Source organism: Sturnus vulgaris, chromosome 25, assembly GCF_052056855.1.
Source record: "Sturnus vulgaris isolate bStuVul1 chromosome 25, bStuVul1.hap1, whole genome shotgun sequence".
Taxonomy (NCBI): domain Eukaryota; kingdom Metazoa; phylum Chordata; class Aves; order Passeriformes; family Sturnidae; genus Sturnus; species Sturnus vulgaris.
The window spans coordinates 5,722,562-5,745,296 of NC_142267.1; the positions used below are offsets into that span (position 1 = coordinate 5,722,562).

The 22,735-nt window shown below is 51.9% G+C and overlaps 1 protein-coding gene across 1 annotated transcript in view; it reads left to right on the forward strand.

Annotated features, from left to right (window-relative positions):
- Nucleotides 1–22,735, forward strand: part of EPHA8 (EPH receptor A8) — a 56,535-nt gene that overhangs the window by 20,648 nt on the left and 13,152 nt on the right. Inside the window, exons 3-5 of the mRNA XM_014881656.2 lie at nt 2,455–3,118; nt 15,993–16,148; nt 21,263–21,598. Of these exons, the coding sequence (XP_014737142.2) occupies nt 2,455–3,118; nt 15,993–16,148; nt 21,263–21,598 (1,156 nt within the window). The remainder of the gene's footprint in view (nt 1–2,454; nt 3,119–15,992; nt 16,149–21,262; nt 21,599–22,735) is intronic.

Sequence of the window (22,735 nt, forward strand, 5' to 3'; positions counted from 1 at the left end):
GATATTTTTCTGGCTCCAGCAAAGGAGAAGTGTGGTGTACACCCAAGGCTTCTGGCTCCAGAGGAACAGAACCATGGCATACACACCTGAGCCTGGCCCCTTCCCATGTTGTCCACCTGAGCACTGGTGTGCAGGGCATGTTCCCAGGGATCCCAGCACAAACCTGGGCATTTCTGGAACTCAGAAGACAATTTTTTGGAATGCATCAAAACATTTTTCTTCCTTGGGAATGGTTTGACTTTGGCCCCCCTTTGCCAGCATATTTCTTTTAAAATGAGCTTCCATTTTAGTTTGCACCTGGAGCTGCTGCCTTTTCCAGCTTGCTTTAAGTTCTTTAGGATAGAGAAGCAGAGTTTTCTCCTAAATGCTGGAGAAAACTGGAGGTGCTGGAGAAAACTGGAGATGTAGATGACTGCAGTGACTGCTCTGATCACCCTGAAGGCACCACAACACCTCCCCAGAGGCAGCAGGTCAGGGAGGTGAAACGAGGAAGGGCATTCCCATCAGAGAGGGGAGAAGGGAGTGGGCTGTCTTACAGGTATCACTGACACCTCTTTCCTGTACCTCTTATGCCCTGGAGGTGTGCTGCCCTCTCCTAGCTGTGCCCTGCACTGCTGGCAGCCACAGAGTGAGGCTGTCCAAGGGATCTGCATCCTTGTCAGCTCCCACATCACTGCAGGCTCACCTCCTTCGAGCTGAGCATCCTCCTCTCAGGATTACTGTTGGGATTCTCTCTTGGTTTTGTGTCTGACAAAGCACAAGTTACTGCTCACATAAGAAAACACCATTTTTGCCCTGTCAGAGCGATCCTAGAGGTTTATTTTAATGTACTTATAATGCTGCCTGAAAGATTTGTTTTCCTGCTCTGTGCAGCACGGTTGGGGATTTACTTGGCTCCCTCAACTCCCGCAGACAGCTGGGTACACACAGGTACCAAGGTGGGGGCTGCTCCCTGCCAGCTTCCAGGCACAGCCAGGACACCCCAGGAAGGTGCAGGAGGGGAATGCTGAGGCTGGGGTGAGGAAGGTGGGGATGATTTGGAAGGCAAAGGAGCAGGAGTGCCAGTGCCTTGCCCGGTTTCTGCAGTGCTGCATCTGAGGCTGTCCCTTACAGCTGGGGCATGGGGGTGGGACTTCAAACCTCTTTCTGAGTTTAGGGAAAAGCCAGATGGTTTGAAGTTCTCCTCTGCTCCTTGTCCTCCTCCTCTTCTCTCCTAAGAATTCAGAGATCCCAGACCCATCCATGGGGGTGTGATTGGAGTGCCTTGTTTGAGCAGAAGTGTGAGCTGAAGAGGTGGAGGGAAGCCCCCAGTGCAGCGAAAGCCTGTGAGTGCTGGTGAGGCATTTGGTGAGAATCGAGAGGGAGATGTGAGGCAAGACTGAGTCCCCAGAAGTGTCACGTAGCCCCCAACAGCTAAATTCTACTTGTCCCTCACCTATGGAACTCATATCCAAAATATCACTACTTCTCACTTCTTATAACTTAAACCCACTTAACATCCCTCCCTTGTGTGACATCCGTGTCCCTGTCCCTCCAAACTCACCCACACCATCCTCCATTGCAATCCTGACTGCTGCAACCTACTTTTGCCAGTATCTTCTCCCTGCAGCCACAAGTATGTGGAATTTTCACCCCTGAGCTGTCAAGCCATGAATGTCCTGGTTCCCAAAGCCAGCTCTGATCCAGCCTCTCAGCTGGGTTGAGCACTGTGGGCTCACACTGAGGAGCCACACTGGCGTCACCTTGCAGGGAAGAAGGGACCTCTGAGCCCCCATGGGTCCACATTTCTTGCTGACAGTCCTGTGCTCAGTACATGCTCCCCTTTCACCCTCTGGTATCCACCCTGAAACTCCTTCTCCAGATGGAAAGTGCCCAGTTTAGTTTGTACATGGACAGAGCCAGCAGAGATCCAGGTGAGCACGAGGCAGGAGGTTCCAGCTGCTGCTGGAAATGACAGCCTGAGCACCAAGAAAAGGAACTCACAGACATGACCTGGGGGTTTGGAGCCCTCCCAAACACACACTGCCATCAGCTTCTGCCAGAACCTCAGCAAGTGTTCCTGTCTGCAAGCAGGGCTGCACCTCCCACAGTGCTGCAACCGAGTGTCACTGCCCAAATTAGTGCAGCTAACGAGTGTTCCTCATTTCCCCTTGCCCTGTGGCAGCAGTGACCTCCCATCCCGACACAGGAGCAGAGGGGTGGGAGCTGGCACACACTCCTACCTGCTCCCTGCTCCCCCAGGGGTCGGGAACATCTGGGGTGACCTGATTTAGTGGCATTGGGAACATCTGGAGTGACCTGTTTTAGTGGGATTAGGAACACCTGGAGTGACCTGCTTTAGTGGGATTGGGAACACCTGGAGTGACCTGTTTTAGTGGGATTAGGAACACCTGGAGTGACCTGTTTTAGTGGGGTTGGGAACATCTGGGGTGACCCGTTTTCTCTGTCCCACAGTGGGATTCCATCAATGAAATGGATGAGTTTTTCAGCCCCATCCACACCTACCAGGTGTGCAACGTCATGACCCCCAACCAGAACAACTGGCTCCGCACCAGCTGGGTGCAGCGGGACGGGGCACGGCGGGTCTACGCAGAGATCAAATTCACTCTCAGGGACTGTAACAGCATGCCAGGCGTGCTGGGCACCTGCAAGGAGACCTTCAACCTCTACTACATGGAGTCAGACCGGGACCTGGGCAGCAGCACGCGGGAGAGCCAGTTCCTGAAGATCGACACGATCGCGGCGGACGAGAGCTTCACCAGCGTGGACCTGGGCGTGCGGCGGCTGAAGCTGAACACGGAGGTGCGGGGTGTGGGGCCGCTCAGCAAGAGGGGTTTCTACCTGGCCTTCCAGGACATCGGGGCCTGCATTGCCATCGTCTCTGTCAGGGTGTACTACAAGAAGTGCCCGGCTACCGTGAGGAACTTGGCCTCCTTCTCCGAGGCTGTGACCGGCGCGGACTCCTCCTCCCTGGTGGAAGTGCGGGGAGAGTGCGTGGGGCATTCGGAGGAGAGGGACACCCCCAAAATGTACTGCAGTGCCGAGGGGGAGTGGCTGGTGCCCATTGGGAAGTGTGTGTGCAGTGCTGGCTACGAAGAGCAGCGCGATTCCTGCATGGGTGAGTCCCTGCTTGCCTGCGGTGCCTGTGGCTGTAAAGGGGCTCTCACCTCTTTGGGGAAGGGCTGAAGGCTGCTCACAGAAACTGGGACAGCCAGTCTCTGTGGAGGCCCAGAGCTGGCCGTGCCTTTGCTGGCTGGTTTCGTGCTTCCAAAATGTGTGGCTGGTACCGCTGACAAACTCCCTGGGAGTTCCTGTGGCTCTGACAGGTCCTGGTGCACAGGGCATGGCTTTGGGGTGGGGGCTGGCTGGCACCAGCACAGGGGCTGCTCTGGCTCCATCTTTCTGTACCACGGATCACTGGCCCAGAGATCCCAGCTCAGTGCCCCCAGCAGCTCTGACTGGTGCTGAGATCTCTGGTGTGCTCCAGCAAGGCCTCTCCAAATCACCCACCGCTGGAAGGGATTTAAAAGGGAGGAAAGCAAAAAGGAAAACACTGAGCTTTCATGGAACAAGGTCACTGTGTCCATCCCTCACCTCCCGGGGCTGCTGCAGAGCCCTTCCTCGTCTGGGGCTGTGGGGAGCCCTCCCTGGGGCCCCCAGTGCCACTGGGCAGCTTGGAGCTGCCAACTGAACAAACTGTGATAAGGAAGTGGGGTGACCAGCAGCAGGCACAGGGATGTGTGTGTACAGAGCACGGGCTCCCCGGGAGAGCCCTCCACACAGATTTGTTTGCTCTCTGTTTCTTCATGGGACGTGTTGAGGGGGAGCAGCACAAATACGAGTGCAGGGCCTTTGTTTGAGTTTTGTGGTGACATCGAGTGGAGCGTTTGTCTTAGGGAGACTTGACTCAAGGTTAGGACGTCCAACACCAGCCTGGAATGGATCCAGGGCTGCTGGGACCCATGCAGGTCTCCAGCTGCAGAGTGGGAAGGATGGGCAGAATAAATGCTTTTATCTGAAACTCCTCCTGTCAGTGACAGTCGATTTGAAAGTTGTCCTGGGACAGATCTAATGACTCAGAAAAGGTCTTCCATCATGTTAAAGAGTGGGTGCAAGCTGTATATGGGGCCAGGCATGGGACTCCTGGCTGGCTGTGCCAGTCCCTCCACTGCAAGGACCTGCAAGTCAGCTCAGACAGACCAAACAGCCCTTCCTTGTATTCCCCTCCAGCAGTCCTGCACTGCACACTCTGCCCCAGGACATCCCCACCCCAAAGGCTGAGCAGGGCTGGGGCATTGGTGCTGGGCTCTGCCTGCTTCATTTTCACGTGATTCCTTGGATAGGGGCTCTGTCCTGGCAGCTGAGCTGTGGCAGAGCTCCTCCTCTGCCCTCCTGCCCGTTTCTGGTGGGGTTGCTCCCACCTCAGGCATGGCACAGGGGAAGTGTGGTCCAGCAGGTGTCCCCAGGTGGCCCCGCAGGTGGACTCAGAGCCAGCAATGCTCTCTGGTAAAACTCTCCAAGCCTTGTGGTATCAGAAACAGGACAGAAACACCCCTGGACTTCCTCTGACCTCAGTGTTGTCTCACCCTCCTGCCTTCCCTGTTCCATTTCTCTGGCTCTAGCACAGTTTGATGACCCCACACTGAGTGAACGGGGCAGCACCTCCTTCCCTGCATCTCCTTTGGTGGGGCAGCAGAACATTTATTTACACATGAAGGCAAACAGATGCAAATCTCTGATCTTGTGCCTGATTGGGGCAGAGTTCATTTTTCAGGCTGAGAAGTGCCTTTTGGGGATGATTCATAAGCCCAGTGGATCTGTTGGAGTTGGAAATTAGCCGTTTTAATTGTCAGGCAGACAAAAGCTGGATTCCAGTGGCTGTCATCCCAGCAATTTTTCATTCTCGGTCACAGGGATGAGATGGTATAAATCACTCCTTGTGGCCCTAATAATCTTTCTATAAATATCAGGGAAATTCATTTTTTTGCTTGGGGAGAGGAGGTGTGGAGGGGGAGAAATTAGAGAAGATACTTTGCCTCTATGGCAGTGTTTAAAATATGATTCCAAATTAATTTCCTTCTGCCTTTCACAGCCGGACGCCTTATTTGTCAAAGCTAAAGATATTTGAACAGTGGAGGTTTCTCCCCCTCCTCTTTAACATTCATTTTTCTAAGGGCCTGCCAGAGTGATAGAAGGCAGCTCAGGAGACAGAACACAGCCAGAGCTGTTCCCAGCCCTTCAGAGGAGAAGTAAGGCAGTGCCACAGACCTGGGGAGTAAGGGGTGAGGTGGGATGTGGTGGAAGATGTGGAGGAACATCAGGAACTTCTTTTCCTCTCACCCCCGTTACAAAGTTGTAGAATCCCAGACTGGTTTGTGTTGAAAGGGATGTTAAAGCTTCTCCTATTCCACCCTCTGCCATGGCAGGGACACCTTCCACTTGACCAGGGTGCTCCCAGCCCTGTCCAAACTGGCCTTGGGCACTGCCAGGGATGGGACTTTGCTGTCATCCATCATGTTGGATGCTTTGCTGCCCTTTTTTGGGGCAGGAGGGGGGTGGTTGGGGTCTCTGACTCCTGCACTCATCCCAGCAGGATCCACACATTCACCTTGCTTTGCTGTGCTGCTGTTTGCCATAAGGATGTAATGAGGGATTGAGGGGGGCAGATCTCAGCCTCAGGACATCTGAGGATGGTCCAGCTGGCTTGTCTCCTACTGTGCCACAGCCCCCACACAGCAGGCATTTGTCCCCATATCTGTGCCTAATGTCCCTTCCAGATCCCTCTCCAGAGATCCCCTTCTCCAGCTGGGACTGGGCACATGTGCTACAGTACCTTACTGGGCAGAAATGGGATTGGAGCTGGAATTCCTACATCTGCTGATGGCATCCTGGGTTCTGCCCTCTCCTAACATTCCCACCATTTAGTCCCACAGCATCTTGTGCCACAGCCACCCCAAAGATAAAACTTCTCCTGGCACAGCACAGCCCACTTGTTTTTCCCCCCCGTTTTCAAGGTTCTGAAGGACTTTTCTTCCCTCACCCCCTCACCCACAGCCTCAGACTGCTCTTTCCTCCTTGAAATGCAACAGTCCACACATGACACATTAACATCTCTTACCCACAGCAAATAGCAACAGCTCTGCCTAAACAGCAGAATAAGCAAGAGCAGGAGGGAAAAGGATCTGCCCCAGCAATTTATCAGATAAGGAGACAATCAGCATAATTCACCTTATTGATATGCAGCTGCTGTGCAGGACAAATAGAGACCCATTTCAATAAGGTCAGTGCAATTAGAGGGATGTGGGAAAGGGGAGAGTTGTGCTTGTGTGGGCAGGGAAGGGCACATAACCCACCCCCCCAAAGGCTGAGAGCTGGGACATGAGCACCCTGTGCTGTGTGTGCATGGATGGAGAGGTGGACACAGAGGCTCAGGCAGGTGGGGACAGTGGCTCTTCAACCACAACCCTCCTACCAGCCCCACTCAGTCCCCCTTTGCAGGCTCCTGAGCCACCAAGGCCTTGGGCTTTGATGGTGGTCCTTGGTGGATAGACTTTGATCCTTGGACCATGTAAATCCATGGTACTTGCATCAGGGTCCCCCTTTTGAGTCAAGTCTGAATTATTTCTTGGGCTGCATTTCTCACCAGCTGCCAGTGAGCAAAACTTCAAATTGGGCTAGAATCTGTTCAGCTGCTCCCAGGCTGTACACACACAGGGAGCTGGTTTGGAGCACCAGCAGCTGTGCCATGGCTGTGGATCATGGTGCTGCTCTGGGGGAGCTGCCACAAACCCATCTAGCATCCAGCCATGGGAGACCCCTGGGAGCACAGAATCTCCCAGGAAGGGTTTTTGTTAATAAACAAGTGGAAAACAGGGCAGGCCTTCTTCCCTGTTGTCAAAGTGGGTGGATGAGGCTTTGGCAGAAATGCCACTCCCAAAGAGTGTTGTTGAATATCTGTGGCTTTCAGGAGCTGTTCAGACATTTCTGTCTGAAGTCTGGGAACAGGTGTCTGATCCTCTGGGTGTTCTGGTTGCTCTCACTGCTTTCCCTCTGCTGTTCTTGGCACTTTCAGTTTGGCTGTTCCCTTCAGATGGCAAATGGTGATGAGGGAGCAGGAACTGAGCAATTCCTAATTCCTGCTCCCATTTGTACAAGAGATGGGTGTTTGTAGCACAGGTCTGATGTGTGTGGCTGAATGAGGATCTGGCCCTGAATTAGACTTTACCCAACTCTGCTCCAGCAAGAAAATGTGCTTTTTCCTGTGGACAAGAGAAGAGAGGGACACTGCCACTGCTGGGACCATTTCCTCTCCAGCCCCCAAATGAAGGAGAGGTGAGAATAGACCAAGGACTGCTGAGCTCTCTCGTGCCTCCTGTGGGACACAGCTGGTGGAAAGGGATCTGGAGAGTCTGGTTAGCAATCTGGAAGCCAGTTAATTTTTTCCAGTTGGTGGGATTCATGCTGATGAACCAATCAGCAGATTTAATGTACCTTAAACTTTCCTTGTGGGCAACTTTAATCGAGCAATTAAAGCACCACGGCATTGCTAATTAAGAGGAGAAAATACCCAGCTTGGTAATTATGTGCTTGTGAATACAGCTTTGTATCCATGGACATTTAGGAAGAAAGTCCCACAGCTGGTGGGGCAAGGGAGAGCAGAGCTGTGTGAGAGGAGGGGAGCCCCCATCCAGCTGCACCCCAGGGACTGTGCTGGGGGAAAAGCCTGGAATCACCTGGGGAAAAACATCCCAGGTGAAGGCACTGGATGGGGCTTGGAGCAGCCTGGTCTAGTGGAAGGTGTCCCTGCCATAGGTGGAGTGAAATGTGCTTTAAGGTCCCCTCCAGTCCAAACCATTTGGTGAGCCCATAATTCTGTGAGAACACCCTGTTACTGCAGCTCCAAGCAAACACCTTGGAAGATGTTTCAGTTTTCTTGGTGTGGATTTCAAGAGGGATTTCTGTGCCATGTGCACACACATGGCAGGCCCAAGCCACAGCCTTACCTGCTTGCAGCATCCTCTGCCCGTCTGGGTGCCAGGCTGTGCCACTCAGAGCTGCTGGCACCAGTGCCCCACGTGTCCCCAACAGAGGGGCTCTGCCAGGAGTGCACCAAGCCAAAGCTTCCAAGGGCAGAAACAGCTCCAAAGTGCTGCTGTGGGAGTTCTGCAAAGTCCTTTCTGTGATGCCAGACAAGGGAATCAAAAAAAGTTGGTGACTCATGTGCTGCTCTGTAAAATACAGCAAATACTGGCTGGTGAGATCATGTCACCTCCTGGTTATCCCAAAGCCCTGCATTTTTTCCAAAAAAGAAAGAAAGAAAGAAAAACCAGTTTGTTTTCCAAGATGCATAAGCTGTGACTATCTAGGAACACAGAATCATAGAAAGGATTGGGCTGGAAGAGACCCTAAAGCTCATCTCCTTCCATGGGCAGGGACACCTTCCACTGTCCCAGGCTGCTCCCAGCCCTGTCCAGCCCTGTAGGAATCGCTGCCTTGGGACAGTCGGGACAAACGCAGGCACTCTCTATTCTGGTCTTAAAGTTTTGCAGTTTATTTCGTAGGGTGTGGGTTTATATAAGGCCTTGCTGGGAACTGCAGCCACAGCTCAGAGCAGGGTGGAGAGAGGGATAGAGTGAGAGTAAAAGGAGAGAGCTTAAGTGAGCTTAAGAAAGTAAGAATGAAGAGAGTAAGAGCATAAGAGAGCGATTTTCCTGTTTACAATACATTAAATCTTCTTCTATGTTGAATATTCTAATTTCCACTAACCAATGTAATACAAGATACAAATTCTCTAACATTTGCATGCAACCTATAGGAATCACTATATTACCATGTTTTACTGCTTTTCTTATCTCTAAATTTTATCTGGGACCCTTCCTGCCATGCCTAGGGAGGATGTCTGTTTGATTTTTGGTATTTGCAGCATCTAACATGATCTAAACAAAGGGGCCTGCAGGCATTCAGTTGCTTTCAGCCACACAGTCGAAAATTGCTCTCATTTCTATTTCGGTTACATTTTCCATATTCTCAAAGTCTTTTGCTGGGCACTCGAATTTATAAGGTTTCCCTAATTCATCCTTCCCAACACAACCTGGCCTTGGACACTTCCAGGATCCAGGGGCAGCCACAGCTGCTCTGGCACCCTGTGCTGGGACCTCCCCACCCTCACAGGGAACAATTCCTTCCACTATGCCATCTAAACCTGCTCTCTTTCCTTTTTCATTAGGAAAAACCTCTTTCCCTGGAGGCTTATCCAGCCTTGGAGTGGAATCTTGGGTTCACACTTGTCACATGCCAGGACCTCCAGCTCAGTGTCACAGAGCTGGCTGCTAGCCTGGACCCCAGGGCTGCTGGGCTGTGTGTGTGTGGCTAACTCAGCCCAGTGAGGCCACTGGAGGAGGCAGGAGCAGGACAGGGTGAGCCCAGGATCTCCAGCATCACTCCTTCCTCTAAAATCCAATGGCTAATTGCATTACCTTGGAAAACAAAGCAAAGCAGAACCCCAGCACCTAAACCCATTTATTTATTTCTGTGCTGAGGAACAGAAAGGATGGAGGTGCTTGCAGAGCACCACTGTGCATCACCAACACAACAACGTGGGGTTTGGCCTTGGCTGAGTCTTTTGTGCCACTTTTCCTCCGAGTTTTCTGTGTTTTGGTGCTGACAGAAATGAAGGGTGAGAATGATAGTAAGCTGGAGTTCAGGCTAGTGATGGGGATTAATTACATTTTATTTGTGCTTAGCAGGTCTCTGTGGCCCTCTGAGAAGTGGTGAAGAGCAGCTGGGCTGTGATGGATAAAGACATTTGCCAGTTTGGGAATTTGGTTTTTTTGTTTGGGGATTTTTGTTTTGAACTCTTCCACAAAACTCGCTGCCTTTGGGTGGTGAACACAGGTTGTTGCTCTGGATTCCCAGTGTGCAGGTGCCTGGGAAGCTGCTGTTGGGGAGTTTGGACACAGAACACAAGAAAGACTTTGAATTTTGCACCAGTCCTTACACTGGGGGTAGTGTAACACAGTGGGGAGTGAGGAGCTCAAATTCCCCACCAGCACATTCAGAGGCTTGGTGAGATTGCCTTGCATGGAGAAAATTCTCCTGATCCCACAGAGCAGTAGGGCCCTGCCAGAAATTTGTTTTGCCCTTGGCAGGAGCTGCAGATGCCACTCATGTCACTGTTTGTGTGAGGGCATCTTGCCCTTCTGCAAACAAGCTGCTGCTGCTGCTGCTGCCACTTCTCCAGGAAGGAGGGAGGGATCCAAAGGCTGCTGGAGCTCAGCTGTGCCCTGGAATGTCTGGGCACCCTCATCTTACAGCTCAGCCCCATATGGATGTGCTGAGAGGGCTCACATGCCCCCAAACCACATTCCAGCTCCTGCCAGGGATGGGAGGAAGTTCTTGGTGTTCTGTGTGCCCTTTGCTCTTTCATGCCTCACAACAGGGACACCTCCACCCCTGTCACCCTCAGGGGTGTCCCATTCAGCCCCATCCCTTCCTCCAGGCTGTGTTTTCTGGGTTTGGTTTTGGTTTTGGTTTGATGAAATCTGTGGGGTTTTTTCCAGAAGCTTTCAATACTTCTGTCTAAAACTCTTTGACAAGACTGAGTTTGGGAAACAGCTTTTTTCTAATTCTGGCACTAGGCTGCCTGTTTCCATCCTACTCCAGCAAGCTGTAGCATTTCCCTGGATCAGCTTTATAAAAAAGCCTTTGCTCTGAGCTTGCCAAGCTGTCTCACCTACACAAGTCTGCACAGCATCACCTCCACTCCCACAGAAGGATGTCTGCACCAGGCAGCAGAGCAGCAATTGTAGCAAACTGGGACTTGGATGTTTCCTGCTTTAATTTTTTTTTTTTTTTTAAGATGTGGGGAAGTGCAAAAGAGAGTCGAGTGTGTGTCCAGCAGCACTGAAATCAGACTGAATGGGGATGTGATCAGCCTGGTCTAGTGGGAGGAGCTGGATGATCTTTGAGGTCCCTTCCAAATGAAACCATTCTGGGATTCTGGAATTCTAAGGCTAGAGGTGTGATTCTAAGTGATTCTGTGTCTCTAGGACCTGCTGATTTTTCCATGGCAGCATCACACAGATTTCCAGTTTGGGATGCAGCCAGTCTGTTCAACTGTGGTTCCAGTTTTCCCAGCACTACAAGTGGAATTACTCCACTTGGAAGAGCAAGTCCTCCTAAATACAACTTGTTCTGGTGGCAGTGAAATGTGGGTGTTACCAAGAAGGATGCAGGGTGTCCTTTGCTGTGTGTGCCGTTTGCTGGGAGCCCCAAGAACAGGGTCCTGTTGGCTTTGTAAAACCTTCACGGGTAAAAAACTCCTCCTGTTCCCCCTCTGAAAGACTCAGGGGTGCAGTGGGGTGTGAAGTGGGTTAATGGTGGGAAGAAGGGCCAAGAAGTGGGGGAGTGATGTGAGGTGGAGTGTGGGTGATGTCAGACAAGTTCAGGGGTGTGTAGGGGTGTGAGGGGTTGTATTGGGGGTGGGAAGAGCTGTGGGCTGTGCAGAGGGGCTGCAGGGTGGGAATGGGATGTGGACAGGCTGATGGGGTGCTCAGGGGCCAGAGGTGACCAGGGCTGAGGCAGGGCAGGGACAAGGAGGGTGTGTGAGTCCCAGCATGGCCTCAGGACCAGGAGATTAATGAGAGCACCAGCCCAGCCAGGCCCCCAAACTCCCTCCAGGCCACTGAACAGCTCAGAGCCTGGGCTGGCCTGGGATTGCAGGGAAAGGGGAGCACAGCCCTGCTAAAACAGGAGATTTTGGGCAATGAGGCAAATGCCTCATTTTAAGACATGACTGAGAATAACCTGCTTGTGTTTCAGTGTCTGTGTCATATGGGAGCTGAGATTTGAGGCATCATGCTGAAGCTGGATTGAAAGGAGGCTGGGATTTTCTGTGCTGGCTTGTGCAGCCTGGGGGCTCTGGGACTGGTGCCTGTCTCTGGCTGTCACAGTGGCTGTGACACCTTTATTTCCATCTCTGTCTCATCCCAGCGTGGCCACAGGGAGCTACATGACTGCTCTTCTGCTGCTTGCAGATGCCCAGATCTGTTAGGGGTCATGAAGGGGGGCACCAGTGTCACAGAGCTGCCCCATGTCACCCCCAGCCATGCCCTCACCCTGCCCAGACCTCCTGGGCTGAGGACAGAGCCAAGAAGGAGTGACAAGAGGGCAGTGCTGGCGTTTGCAGCCCCACTGGAGCTGCCCTTGGTGGTCCCAGCAGGGCCACCTGCAGAGCCCTGCTCCCAGGCAGCCACTTGAGAGGGAGAGGAGCAGCTTGTTCCCTGCCAGCATATCCTTGACAGGTCCATCCATCATCTCCTGAGCTCTGCCAGCTCATTAGCAGATGTTGTCCTGTCCCCAGAGGAGGGAGAAGGAGTGAAACAAATGGACCAAACTCCTGGTGGTTGGCAGATCCTTCCACGTTCACAGCTCCTGAGACAAACCTGCTTCTCTGGGGTGCTTTGGGCATGAGGGTGGGGCTGGTGGGCTGGAAAAACAGGCAGGGTGTGACAGTGCAGGGTGGGGGATCAGTGGAAGCCCCTTGGGATAGACCCAGACAGGCCTGGGGTGATCACTGGGGGCTCACCTGTGTGATGCAGGGCTGGAGATGTGCTCTGCCCAGGGCTGCAGGGAGAATGTGGGTGTGCAAGTCTTGAGCTGAGTGAAGGTGAAGGGCTGCTCCTGTCCCATGTGCACTGCAAAACCACTCTGTGCATTGTTTTGTCCAACTACCCTGTGAAGAGAACTCACTAACACCTAGCATGAAGTTTCAGAGTTACACACTAAGCAGCAGAGATCCTGAAAAATATAAAAGCTGAACCCCAAGGCATCAAGATCAAACTGCAGGGACAGGCAGCCAGGGCTGGCTGCTACAGGGTGGCACTGGGGACACAGCAGCACTGCTGGTGGCTCACAAAGAGGCAGGACCTGAGATGCTCAGACTTAGAGCAAAGGTGTCAATCACATAAAATAAAAGGAATAAAAGAAACCCTCACCTTCCCCGGGGCTCCAGGGAGGGCACTGCTGGCAGGTGCTGTAGTTTGACTGCCATGAAGACAGCACAACAACAACTCTGCACCTCCCTGTGTGGCTGCAGGTTTGGGAGGCTTCTGTGTGTGCCACAACCATGGCTGTGGAGCCCAGTGTGTTTAGATCTAGTGCATTTGACTGAATTTTTTTTCCTGCTGGTCACTTCTCTGCTGTTTGCTCTTCCCAGAACTAACGTGGGAGGTGCTGGTCATGTCACTGGTGTGGCATGAGAGAGCTCAGTCCCAGAGCAGGACATGCCTGGCATCCTGCACTGAAGTATTTCACACCATATGCAGGTTGGAGCTGGTGCCTCTCCCGTGCCTGTGGAAGGCTTTGCAATGCTTTGTGCATCCTGCTTCCCTCTAAAGTGGCACTGAGACACTCGGAGGTGATGACCCCTGATCAGTGCCTGTCCCAGCCCCAGGTGCTCCCCAGCCCTCCCTGCCTGCTCATGCTGTCCACGTGCCAGGAGCTGGCTCCCCATGGCTCTGCCCTGGTGCACAAATTCACCTGTAATTTGTCATTTAGTATAATTTTCCCCTTGAGTGCATCTAAAATAATTGTGACTCATTGCTACAGGTAATTAATGGGATTTTTACAGCATTAAATGCTTAGTGATTACAATTGCTCCATGCAAATCTGCTGTGCTTCGTGCTCCCGTCCTTCCTGCTGCCTGTCTCTCCATAGCTGAGGTAGCACTGATTTCTCTGCCCTTAATTAAATAATGGTGCAGGGAACCACTCCAGTGCCTCTGGAATCACAAGCTCCTGGTTGCTGCATGGCTGGAGATGATGGTGTTTGCAGCTCCAAGTTAAAGGCAGCAGTTCCTGCCCAGCACTGACTGGGGCTGCTCCATTGTTCAGCTCCCATCCATGCTCATGCAGTGTCTTCATCCCTTCCCACACAGAAAAGCTGGGAAATTTTCTTTCTTCTGATTTATTTTGGAGTTTTGTTGGTTTTTTTTTTTTTTTTTCACTAGCTGGCTGCCTCCCAGATTTGTCCCTACCTGAGAACAGGATCTATCCATGCTCATCTCAGTTTTACACCCAAAACCAAGGGGCTGCAGGCTGGAGGGTGCTGCATCAGGGGGCACCTGGCAAAGGGAGAGTCCCTGAATCTCTTGGTGTCATCAGGACCAGCCAGCACCAGAGCCTGCCAAATGTCTTGGGCTGTCCTTGGTGCAGCTGGAAACGGACAGCAAACCTCCCCTGAAATCTGCATCCCCTGTGTTCTCTCCTCTCCTGATGCCCTTGAGAGGTGAAAGGTGCCAGAAGAGCTGGGGGACAAAACCAGCCCCAAGCTGCTGCAATTTCACATCTGCCTTCCCTTGCATCCCCAGGTTTGGGCATTTCTGCTCCTTGCCATGATGCCCTTGGGGAAGTGGAGGAGCAGAAATTTAGGAACAAAGTCTGGAACTCCTGGCCTTTGCTGTACCAAGATTTGACACCAGCCTGTGACACTAACCTGTGACACCACCTCTGTCACATCAGCACGTGTCCATCCTGCCAGTGATAACACTGCCCTGCTGTTAACAGAGCATTTGGTGCAAAAGTGCCACAGAAACTGGTGACAGAGCCTGGAGAGGGACCAGCAAGTTCTCCCCACACCAGGGATGTGTGACTGGAGCACTGTCTGCAGCTGCCATTGCTCGAGTAGCTCAGTTATAAAAAGGCCCTTGTGTCACTGTGCAGTGTGTGATAGGTGGAATGTGCTGGCAGCATCAGTCCAGGGAGATCTGTGGCAAGGAAAGGAGTGTTATTAATCAAAAAACAAATCAGCACCTTGAAACAGAACAAACAGCATGGAGGGACTCAGCCCACTGAGGATGCTGGATCCCAAAAACACCCCTTTTACATGCCTGAAAGCAAAGATTGAGACTGTATGCAGATCTAGCCACTGGAGGTAAAGACGAGAAAATGAAGGTATTACTACCTCAGTGGGGAAAAAAAAAAGAGATGAGTCAGAGTCAGGAATAATCATTGAAACACTGGAACTGGAACTCATGAGTACAAGGACCCAGACAAAGCCTGCTTTCCCTTATTTAGAATCTAAGTCTGCAGGAGAGGGCAGATCCTCCCACCCCCAGACAGACACCTGACATGCCACATGTCACTCTTGAACAAATCGATTTTTTAACGAGAGACGAGCTGTTTGTTTGTGTGACAAATGATCCACCCGAGGGGCTGCTGGGAGAAGGGGTAGGATGAACCACAGCAATGCCAGACCTGCCGTGGGATGAGCTCCTGCAGCAGGAGGAGGCAGAGGAACTGCAGCCAGGTTGTATTGTCAGAAAAAAACTTTTTTCCAAGACTGTCTCATTTGGCCTGAACATCCCTCTAGAGAGAGGGCAGGGGGTGTGCAGTTCCTTTTTGCTGTACTATCCAACAAGAGAGGCTCTTTCCCTGTTGTTTTGTGTTTTGTTGCTCTGTGTGGCAGCACCCCAGGGTCCTGCAGAGGGACATGTACCGTGTCCCAGAGGTGGAGTTTTAATTTGTGAAACCTCCCACAGAGATGCTTTTGGGAACCTGGGCACAGGCAGTGTTTGTGGCAACCATTATGAAGTGAGGACTGTGTTGTGGATTTGCCCCATAAATGGTATTTTGGAATAGTTGCCAATAGATTTCCAGTGCTGCATGGTTTGGTCCTTGCAGTGCTCTCTGTCCTGTGGACACAAGGACACCCGGAGCTTTGCAGGCAGCTCCTGGACGGCAGAGGCACCCGGGTTTGGTGGTGAAGCAGTGGGGAATGGGTGTGAGGATGGCAGCAATGCAGCTGGGGGAGCAGAAGTTTGCACAGAGCCCAGTTTCCAGATGAACAGCTGGAGGGGACTCATCCAGATGTGGGTGCTGCTTTGCTGTGCCCTGCATGAGAGCACAGCTGGGCTTTGTGCTGGTGAGATCCTCTGAGCTGTGGGACGATGCTCACCCAGGCTCACCCTGTGACCTGTGTCCTCCTCTCTGCAGCCTGCCAGCTGGGCTTTTACAAATCAGCGCCTGGGGACCAGCTGTGTGCCAAGTGTCCCCTGCACAGCCACTCGGAGAGCCGGGCAGCTCGCGTGTGCCGCTGCGACAGCAGCTTCTACCGCGCCGTGCAGGACCCGCCCTCTGCCGCCTGCACACGTGAGTAACCCCTGAGTAACCCCTGAGTAACCCCTGAGTAACCCCTGAGTACTCCCTGAGTGACCCCTGAGCAACCCCCGGGTAACCCCTGAGTATCCTCTGAGTAACCCCTGAGCAACCCCTGAAGAACCCCTGAGTATCCTCTGAGTGACCCCTGAGTAACCCCTGAGTAACCCTGAGCAACGCCTGAGTATCCCCTGAGTAACGCTGAGCAACGCCTGAGCATCCCCTGAGTAACCCCTGAGTAACCCCTGAGTATCCCCTGAGTAACCCCTGAGTATCCTCTGAGTGACCCCTGAGCAACCCCTGAGTAACCACTGAGTATCCCCTGAGTAACCCCTGAGTATCCTAAACTACCTCCTGAGTACCCCTCTGAGTACCTCTTGAGTACCCCCTGAGTATCCCCTGAGTACCCCCTGAGTACCCCCTGAGTACCCCTGAGTATCCCCTGAGTACCCCCTGAGTATCCCCAAGTACCTCCCGAGTACCCCTCTGAGTACCTCTTGAGTACCCCCTGAGTATCCCCTGAGTACCCTGGCTACCCCGTGCCCGGCTGTGATGCACTGGGACACGTGTCACATCCTGGGACCTGGTATCTGCTCCTGGCTGAGCCCAGTGCTGTCCCCTGGGCCTGTGCCTGCTGCCCAAGGTGCTCCAGCAGCTCCACAGCCCCGAGTGTGTCTGGCATGGAAGCTGAGAGCCCCCTCAGTGTGCCACCCCATCCTGCTGCTCCCCAAACACACTGACCAGGGAGCCACAGAATCACTAAGGCTGCAAAAGCCTCCGTGTTCATCAGCAGCACCGCCACGTTCACCCCTAAACCGTGCCCCAAGTGCCACATCCACACGTTTTTTGAACACTTCCAGGGATGTAAGAGCCTGAAGGAGAGATGTAGGCTTCAGCCAGCTCTTAGAATGCTGTTTATTGCACAGACGAGGTCACAGCAGCTGAGGGTCGTGGGTGAGCCCAGAGCTGCTGGCTATGGGCAAGCCGTGTGTCCTGAAGCCACTCTAGTTGTGGTTACAATGAATTATAAACTTTTCATTACAGAGCATCTTAAAACATTGACAACCAATCAATACCTTTACTATCACCTACAGCCTATCATAACTACCAACATTACCATATTCATGTTACACTTTTCCAATCACGAAAGGTCAGTGTGTTACAGCTGAAGCTAGAAGTTGTTTTTCAGTTTTCTTGCAGTGGAAAATTCTGAGATCTTTTCTCTACTTGCAACACTGGCTTTCTTGTTTCCTTGTGAAAATCTTTTTGCTTGGTAAAACCATCTTTTGTTTGAGGTGGATTTATCCTTTGCTCTAAGCCATAAAAGCCCCTTCCAACTCACTTGCTCTTTGCCTTCTAGTTACCCAGTCAGACTGGCTCAGCAATTCTTTTCTTCTATATCAAAACTTGCTATCATTTCTATTCCTTCTTCAGCTTCTACATTCACAGATATTTCTGTTATACACACATATCTGTGAGACCTTCCTGTCAAATCCTCATCCTTCCCAACACAGGGATGGTAACTCCACCATTCCCCTGGGCAGCCTGTTCCAATGCCTGACCATCCTTTCTTTGAGGCAATTTTCTCTAATACCCAATCCAACCCTCTCGTGTCACAGCTTGAGGCCATTTTTCCTCTTGTCCTGTCACTTGGGAGAAGTGATTGACCCCCACCCCAGCTTTCCTTTCCCAGCAGTGCACTGGCTGCTCAGACACCTCTGGGGTCAGTGCAAGGGTTGCTGTGCTCTCCTCCTCTCTGGGTGGACAGTGACACCAGGGTTTGTTGTATGGTCTCTGCTCATCTTTGCAGTAGACTGCTTTGAAGGGCTCAGTGCTATTAAAAGGGGACAAGGACATCCCAGGTGTCCTCCTCCTTTCTGCAGTTGGCCCAGGAAGGCAGACGAGTGTGGCATTGCTAGCTGAGGCCAGGGTGAAGGAGGGAGAAGTAGCACCTGACTTGTGTTTCCTAAGGAATATCCACCCAAGTTTCTTAATCTGCCAAGGAAATGTGGGTTCACCTTTCCCTTTAGGTGAGCATATCCAGCTCATCAACTGTGGCTCTCCCCCCAAATCTTCATGCTTCACCATTGCTTCCTGCTTCCCCCAGAACTGACATCAGCTCTTGCTGTCTGCCATTTGGCATCCTGATCCTGTTTTACCTCCAAGGCATTTCACCCTGAGCCCTGCCTGTGTCTTTTCTGTCTCATGTTCAGCATATTTGCTGCTCTGGGCAGTTCTATGTCCCTTGCAGCAGTGTTTGTGCACTCAGGTCCTGCTGCCCTAGGCACACCTCCATTGGTCCCACTGTGCTGGTTTGAAAGCAAAAACAGTGAGAGACTCCAAGTCAGAAATACAATTTAATAGGAAAAAATAAAATACATGCAATAGTACAAAAGAAAACCACTGCCAGAGTCAGAATACAGCCTGACACTCTGCTAGTTAGGGTGGTGGGAGCAGTGCAGATGAAAGGATCTTGTTGAAGTGGTGATCTTGTAGAAAAGTCTGGTAGCTCTTGTCCTCTGGAAACCAGTGAGTAAGGGCTGCCTGTTGTGTCCCAAAGGCCAGATTATATCCAGGTGGGGATGCTTGGCTCCTCCTCCTGGGCAGAGCATCTCACAATGGGCTGATGCCATTCTATGAGTCATGGGTGGGTCTTTGATTGCCCATGAAACAGAAATGGCTCCTGGAGGGAGTTACCTGTGAGCCATGGGCAAGGCATTGCTGGGCCCATTAACAGGGGATAGGCCAGGGAAGGAGACAAGAAAAACACTGCCCCTCCTGGTTTCAACAGTTCATGATGGTGATAGAATGTATACTTTTGGGCATGAGAAGAGGAATTGAGGAGTAAAGAATAGTTCATCAAAATTACCTAACCAAGACAATAAAGAATGCCTAACATTTACTGTGCTTGCAAAACCGAGAAGAGAGGCAGGCTGGTTTGTGATAAACAAAGCCAAAACTTGCAAACAGGGTGAGGGGTGCAAAGCTACCAGTGATAAATCCAAAACCCTGAACCAGTGAGAACTCATCTCAAGGCCTGGAATGTGCCCAAGAGGCTAAGACACGTGCTTTAGAGGCAAAGCTGAAAAGTTCAAGTGCAATAAAAAGTTTGGAAGCCTTTGTCAGAGACCCCCGAATTGGGGAAGTGCAAGTGCAAAAGAACTTTAAGTTAATTTTGCTATGAAGCAAAGGTAAGCAAGACTAGGCAAGGCTAAGACATGAATATGTATTAGGTATATTGTGTAATCCTAACCTTTTAAAAAATAAATCGAGCAACAGTTTAAAGTTTTGAGGTGCATGCTGTGAGAAGAGCTATCCCCCATGCACCTCAGAGCTAAATAAATGCGTACCTACTTTATAACTCTCATTTCTCACGAGTTATAAAGTCTTTTCCACGTATCAGGCAATTCTTTACATTGTACCCACACTCAACCATTCCCAATAATCCAGCAGCCCTCGCTCTGCTGCTGTGGAAGGGGCAGAGACCCCAGCGAGGCCTCCTTGGAGAGCTATCCCCTGGATAAGAATTGCTTTGTCATGGTGACCAGGCTAAGAAACCTTTCCCTGCTTTCAATCCCCCTGCTTTATCTCCTTGTGAAACCATTGGTCATATTTCCAAAACCCCAAGCCATTGGTCCTCCTGCCAAGCCACACTAACCCTATAGAAAACCCCTCTTTTACCCAGTTCAGTGGAGTGCTGCTGTCCCTGGACTCCCCTTTGCAGAAGAATAAAGAACTCTGTGGAATCTCTACACAGAGCTCCTGGTCTCTTCTCTCTGCACTGGCCTCGTGAGCTGAGCTGAAATCTCTCCAGGCTGAAATCACTTAGTGTAGCTGTAAGGCTCGGGAGGGGAGAAAAAATACAGCAACACTGGCTTCATCCAGAAAGCAGAAGAAGCGATTTATTGTGGGAGTAGGCACATTTTTATAGTCTGGTTCGCTGAACTAAGGACAGAATAAGTTTATTGGTCCAAGGAAGGCAATATTTCTTGTAAACATGCTCTTACCAAAACATCACTTTCCTCACACACTCCTTCTGTCTACAGCACTAGGTGCTAAACTTTGTTATTAATTCTTTTCCTTATGTTTTCCTTTGAGTAGCTTGGGAAAACTCGAACTGCTGTTTTCCCTGGCTCTCACCAGCATCCACAACTTAGAGCTGGAATCACTGTAAGAGCTGATGGCCTGAAACCCAGGCCTTGCTCCCATATCGATACCTTGTGGCTGAGACTGCCCAAGACGCCAGGAGAGGCTGTTCCTTGTGGGAATTACTATCCAGGAACATCGGTGGCAGCCGGGGGCTTTGACCCCAGGCAGCCACATGTCACAATCCCTGCTTCTCTTCTGTTGCTGCTGAGCTAGAGAAAGCAATGAGGAACATGGACTTCCTTGGGGAAAAGAAGTTATTTTATTGAGAATGCGATTTGTATTTATAGGGTGTTCCACGGACCTAAGACAAGGCAGTAGTTCATTGGATAATTGGGAAAACACCTCTGGGACAGCACTTCAGAACAGGTCCCATGGTCAGCACCAGGTGTTAATCTGTGTTATTAATTCCATTCTATTTTGACAAAACTATCGTCCTGGGAGAAAACCTCTCTACCAGAGCTGAACACGTTATCAGCTTGGGTGTGGACACGCACATTTAGAGAGCTGGGGAATTACAGCTTGGAAATTCTTTTCAGGCCTGGATTTCTCCTGACTCTCAGCTCCATTCCCAGGCTGACAAGCTGACTGCAGCTTCAGTTAGGGAGGAGTCTCCCAGGGTGACAACATGGTGACAAACAGAGTGGAATTCATCACCAACATTAACCCCTGGTGTCTTTGCCGTGGGACACATCCTGAGGTGCTGTCCCAGGGATGTTTTTCCCAATTGTCCAATGAGCTCCTGTCCTGTCCTGGCTGCACTAACACACTTTAAATCCGGGCTGTCTGTACAATAAATTGGCCTTTTTTCCCCAAAGAGCTCCGTGTGTGTTGCTGTCCTTTCTCTCTCTTTGCAGTGCAGTAACCACACTTGGGAATGGAGCTGAGACGCTCCAGCCTGGGAATGATTCCCCTGGCTGTAATTCTCCTAGACCTCTCACAGCGTGTCCACACTCTTCCAGGGCCCCCCTCTGCCCCGGTGAACCTGATCTCCAGTGTGAACGGCACGTCTGTGACGCTGGAGTGGGGCCCGCCGCTGGACAAGGGTGGCCGTGCCGATGTCGTGTACAACGTGCGGTGCCGGCGCTGCGCGGGGGCGGCGGGGCCGTGCGAGGCGTGCGGCAGCAGCATCCGCTTCGTGCCCCAGCAGATGAGCCTGGTGCAGGGAGCGCTGACCGTCACCAACCTCCTGGCCCACACCAACTACTCCTTCTGGGTGGAGGCCGTCAACGGAGTGTCCGACCTCAGCCTGGAGTCGCGGAGAGCCGCGGTGGCCAACATCACCACAAACCAGGCAGGTAGGAGGAGCAGACGCAGCCTCCAGGCGTGGCTTGTTGGGGTGATGCTGATGTTGGCTCTGGTATTGCTCCAGCCTGTGTCTGTAAGAGCCAGAACCTGCTCTGGTAGCGAAGGACTGGGTTTGGGACGGCCAAGAAATGAGAGCCCTGTGGTCTCTGCTGCTGGAGGTGGGTTCAGGGAGCTGGGATGGGCTGGGGACAAATTTCTGCCCAAGGTTAACTCTTATCCTTCTCTGCTTCTGCGTCACGGTGTCCTTTTCCCTTCTCTGCTCCCTTCACTTCAGCTTGCAGCCACTGTTGGAGGCTCCTTTTCTGCAGGAGACAGGGGACATGGAGAGCACTTGTTTATTGACAGGAACACTAAGTGGAGCATGAATGTTTCAGGCTGATCCTCCAGCCTTTTGTCCCTTCCCAAGGGGCCAGGCAGCAGTTCATACTCTGCCCTTACCTCACACTAATGCCAGGCCCAGGCAAGTGACAGCAATGTTTGCTGGGAAAAGTCTCTCCCGTGCATGTCTCACTCTGCAAATTCCTCACTGCAAAATGATCTTTCCCCAGGAAAATCCTCTGAGCACTGCTCTAGCCCAGGTAGGACAGGACTCTGCTCCATGGCACTTTTCCATGGAGCACACTGTGGGCAGGGAGATCAGAGCAGGGACTGACCCTCCTTGTCAGTCCTCCCAGTATGAAATGAGCCCACAAGAACTTCCCATGGTGCTGAGCCCCTTCTGCTCTCATGGCAGGGGTACCAGTGGGAGAAACCTGGGAAGCTTTGCTGGACAGCTCATGGCTGGCATGAGAACAGGTCCCTTTGTCACTGCTGCCAGCCCGTAGCACTTCTGCAGCACATGGAAATGGCTCAGTCCTGCTCACAATCCCTTCAAGTGCTGATGAGCTGCCTCAGCCTGATGCCTCAGATGGAGATGCTCTCAGGAAGTGCTGAATATTCCTATTTTGACCACTCAGCTGTAAAATGGATTCTGAGGAGGTGCTGTGAAAGCAGAGGAGTTGGGAATTTGGTAGTTCAGCTGCTGCGTGTGGCAGAGCCCTCTTCCCTCCAGGGGGGCTGAGAGACCCTGGCACGGCATGGGGGGACCTCCTGGTCATCCTTGTCCCCCCAGCCCCAATAGCTGAGCA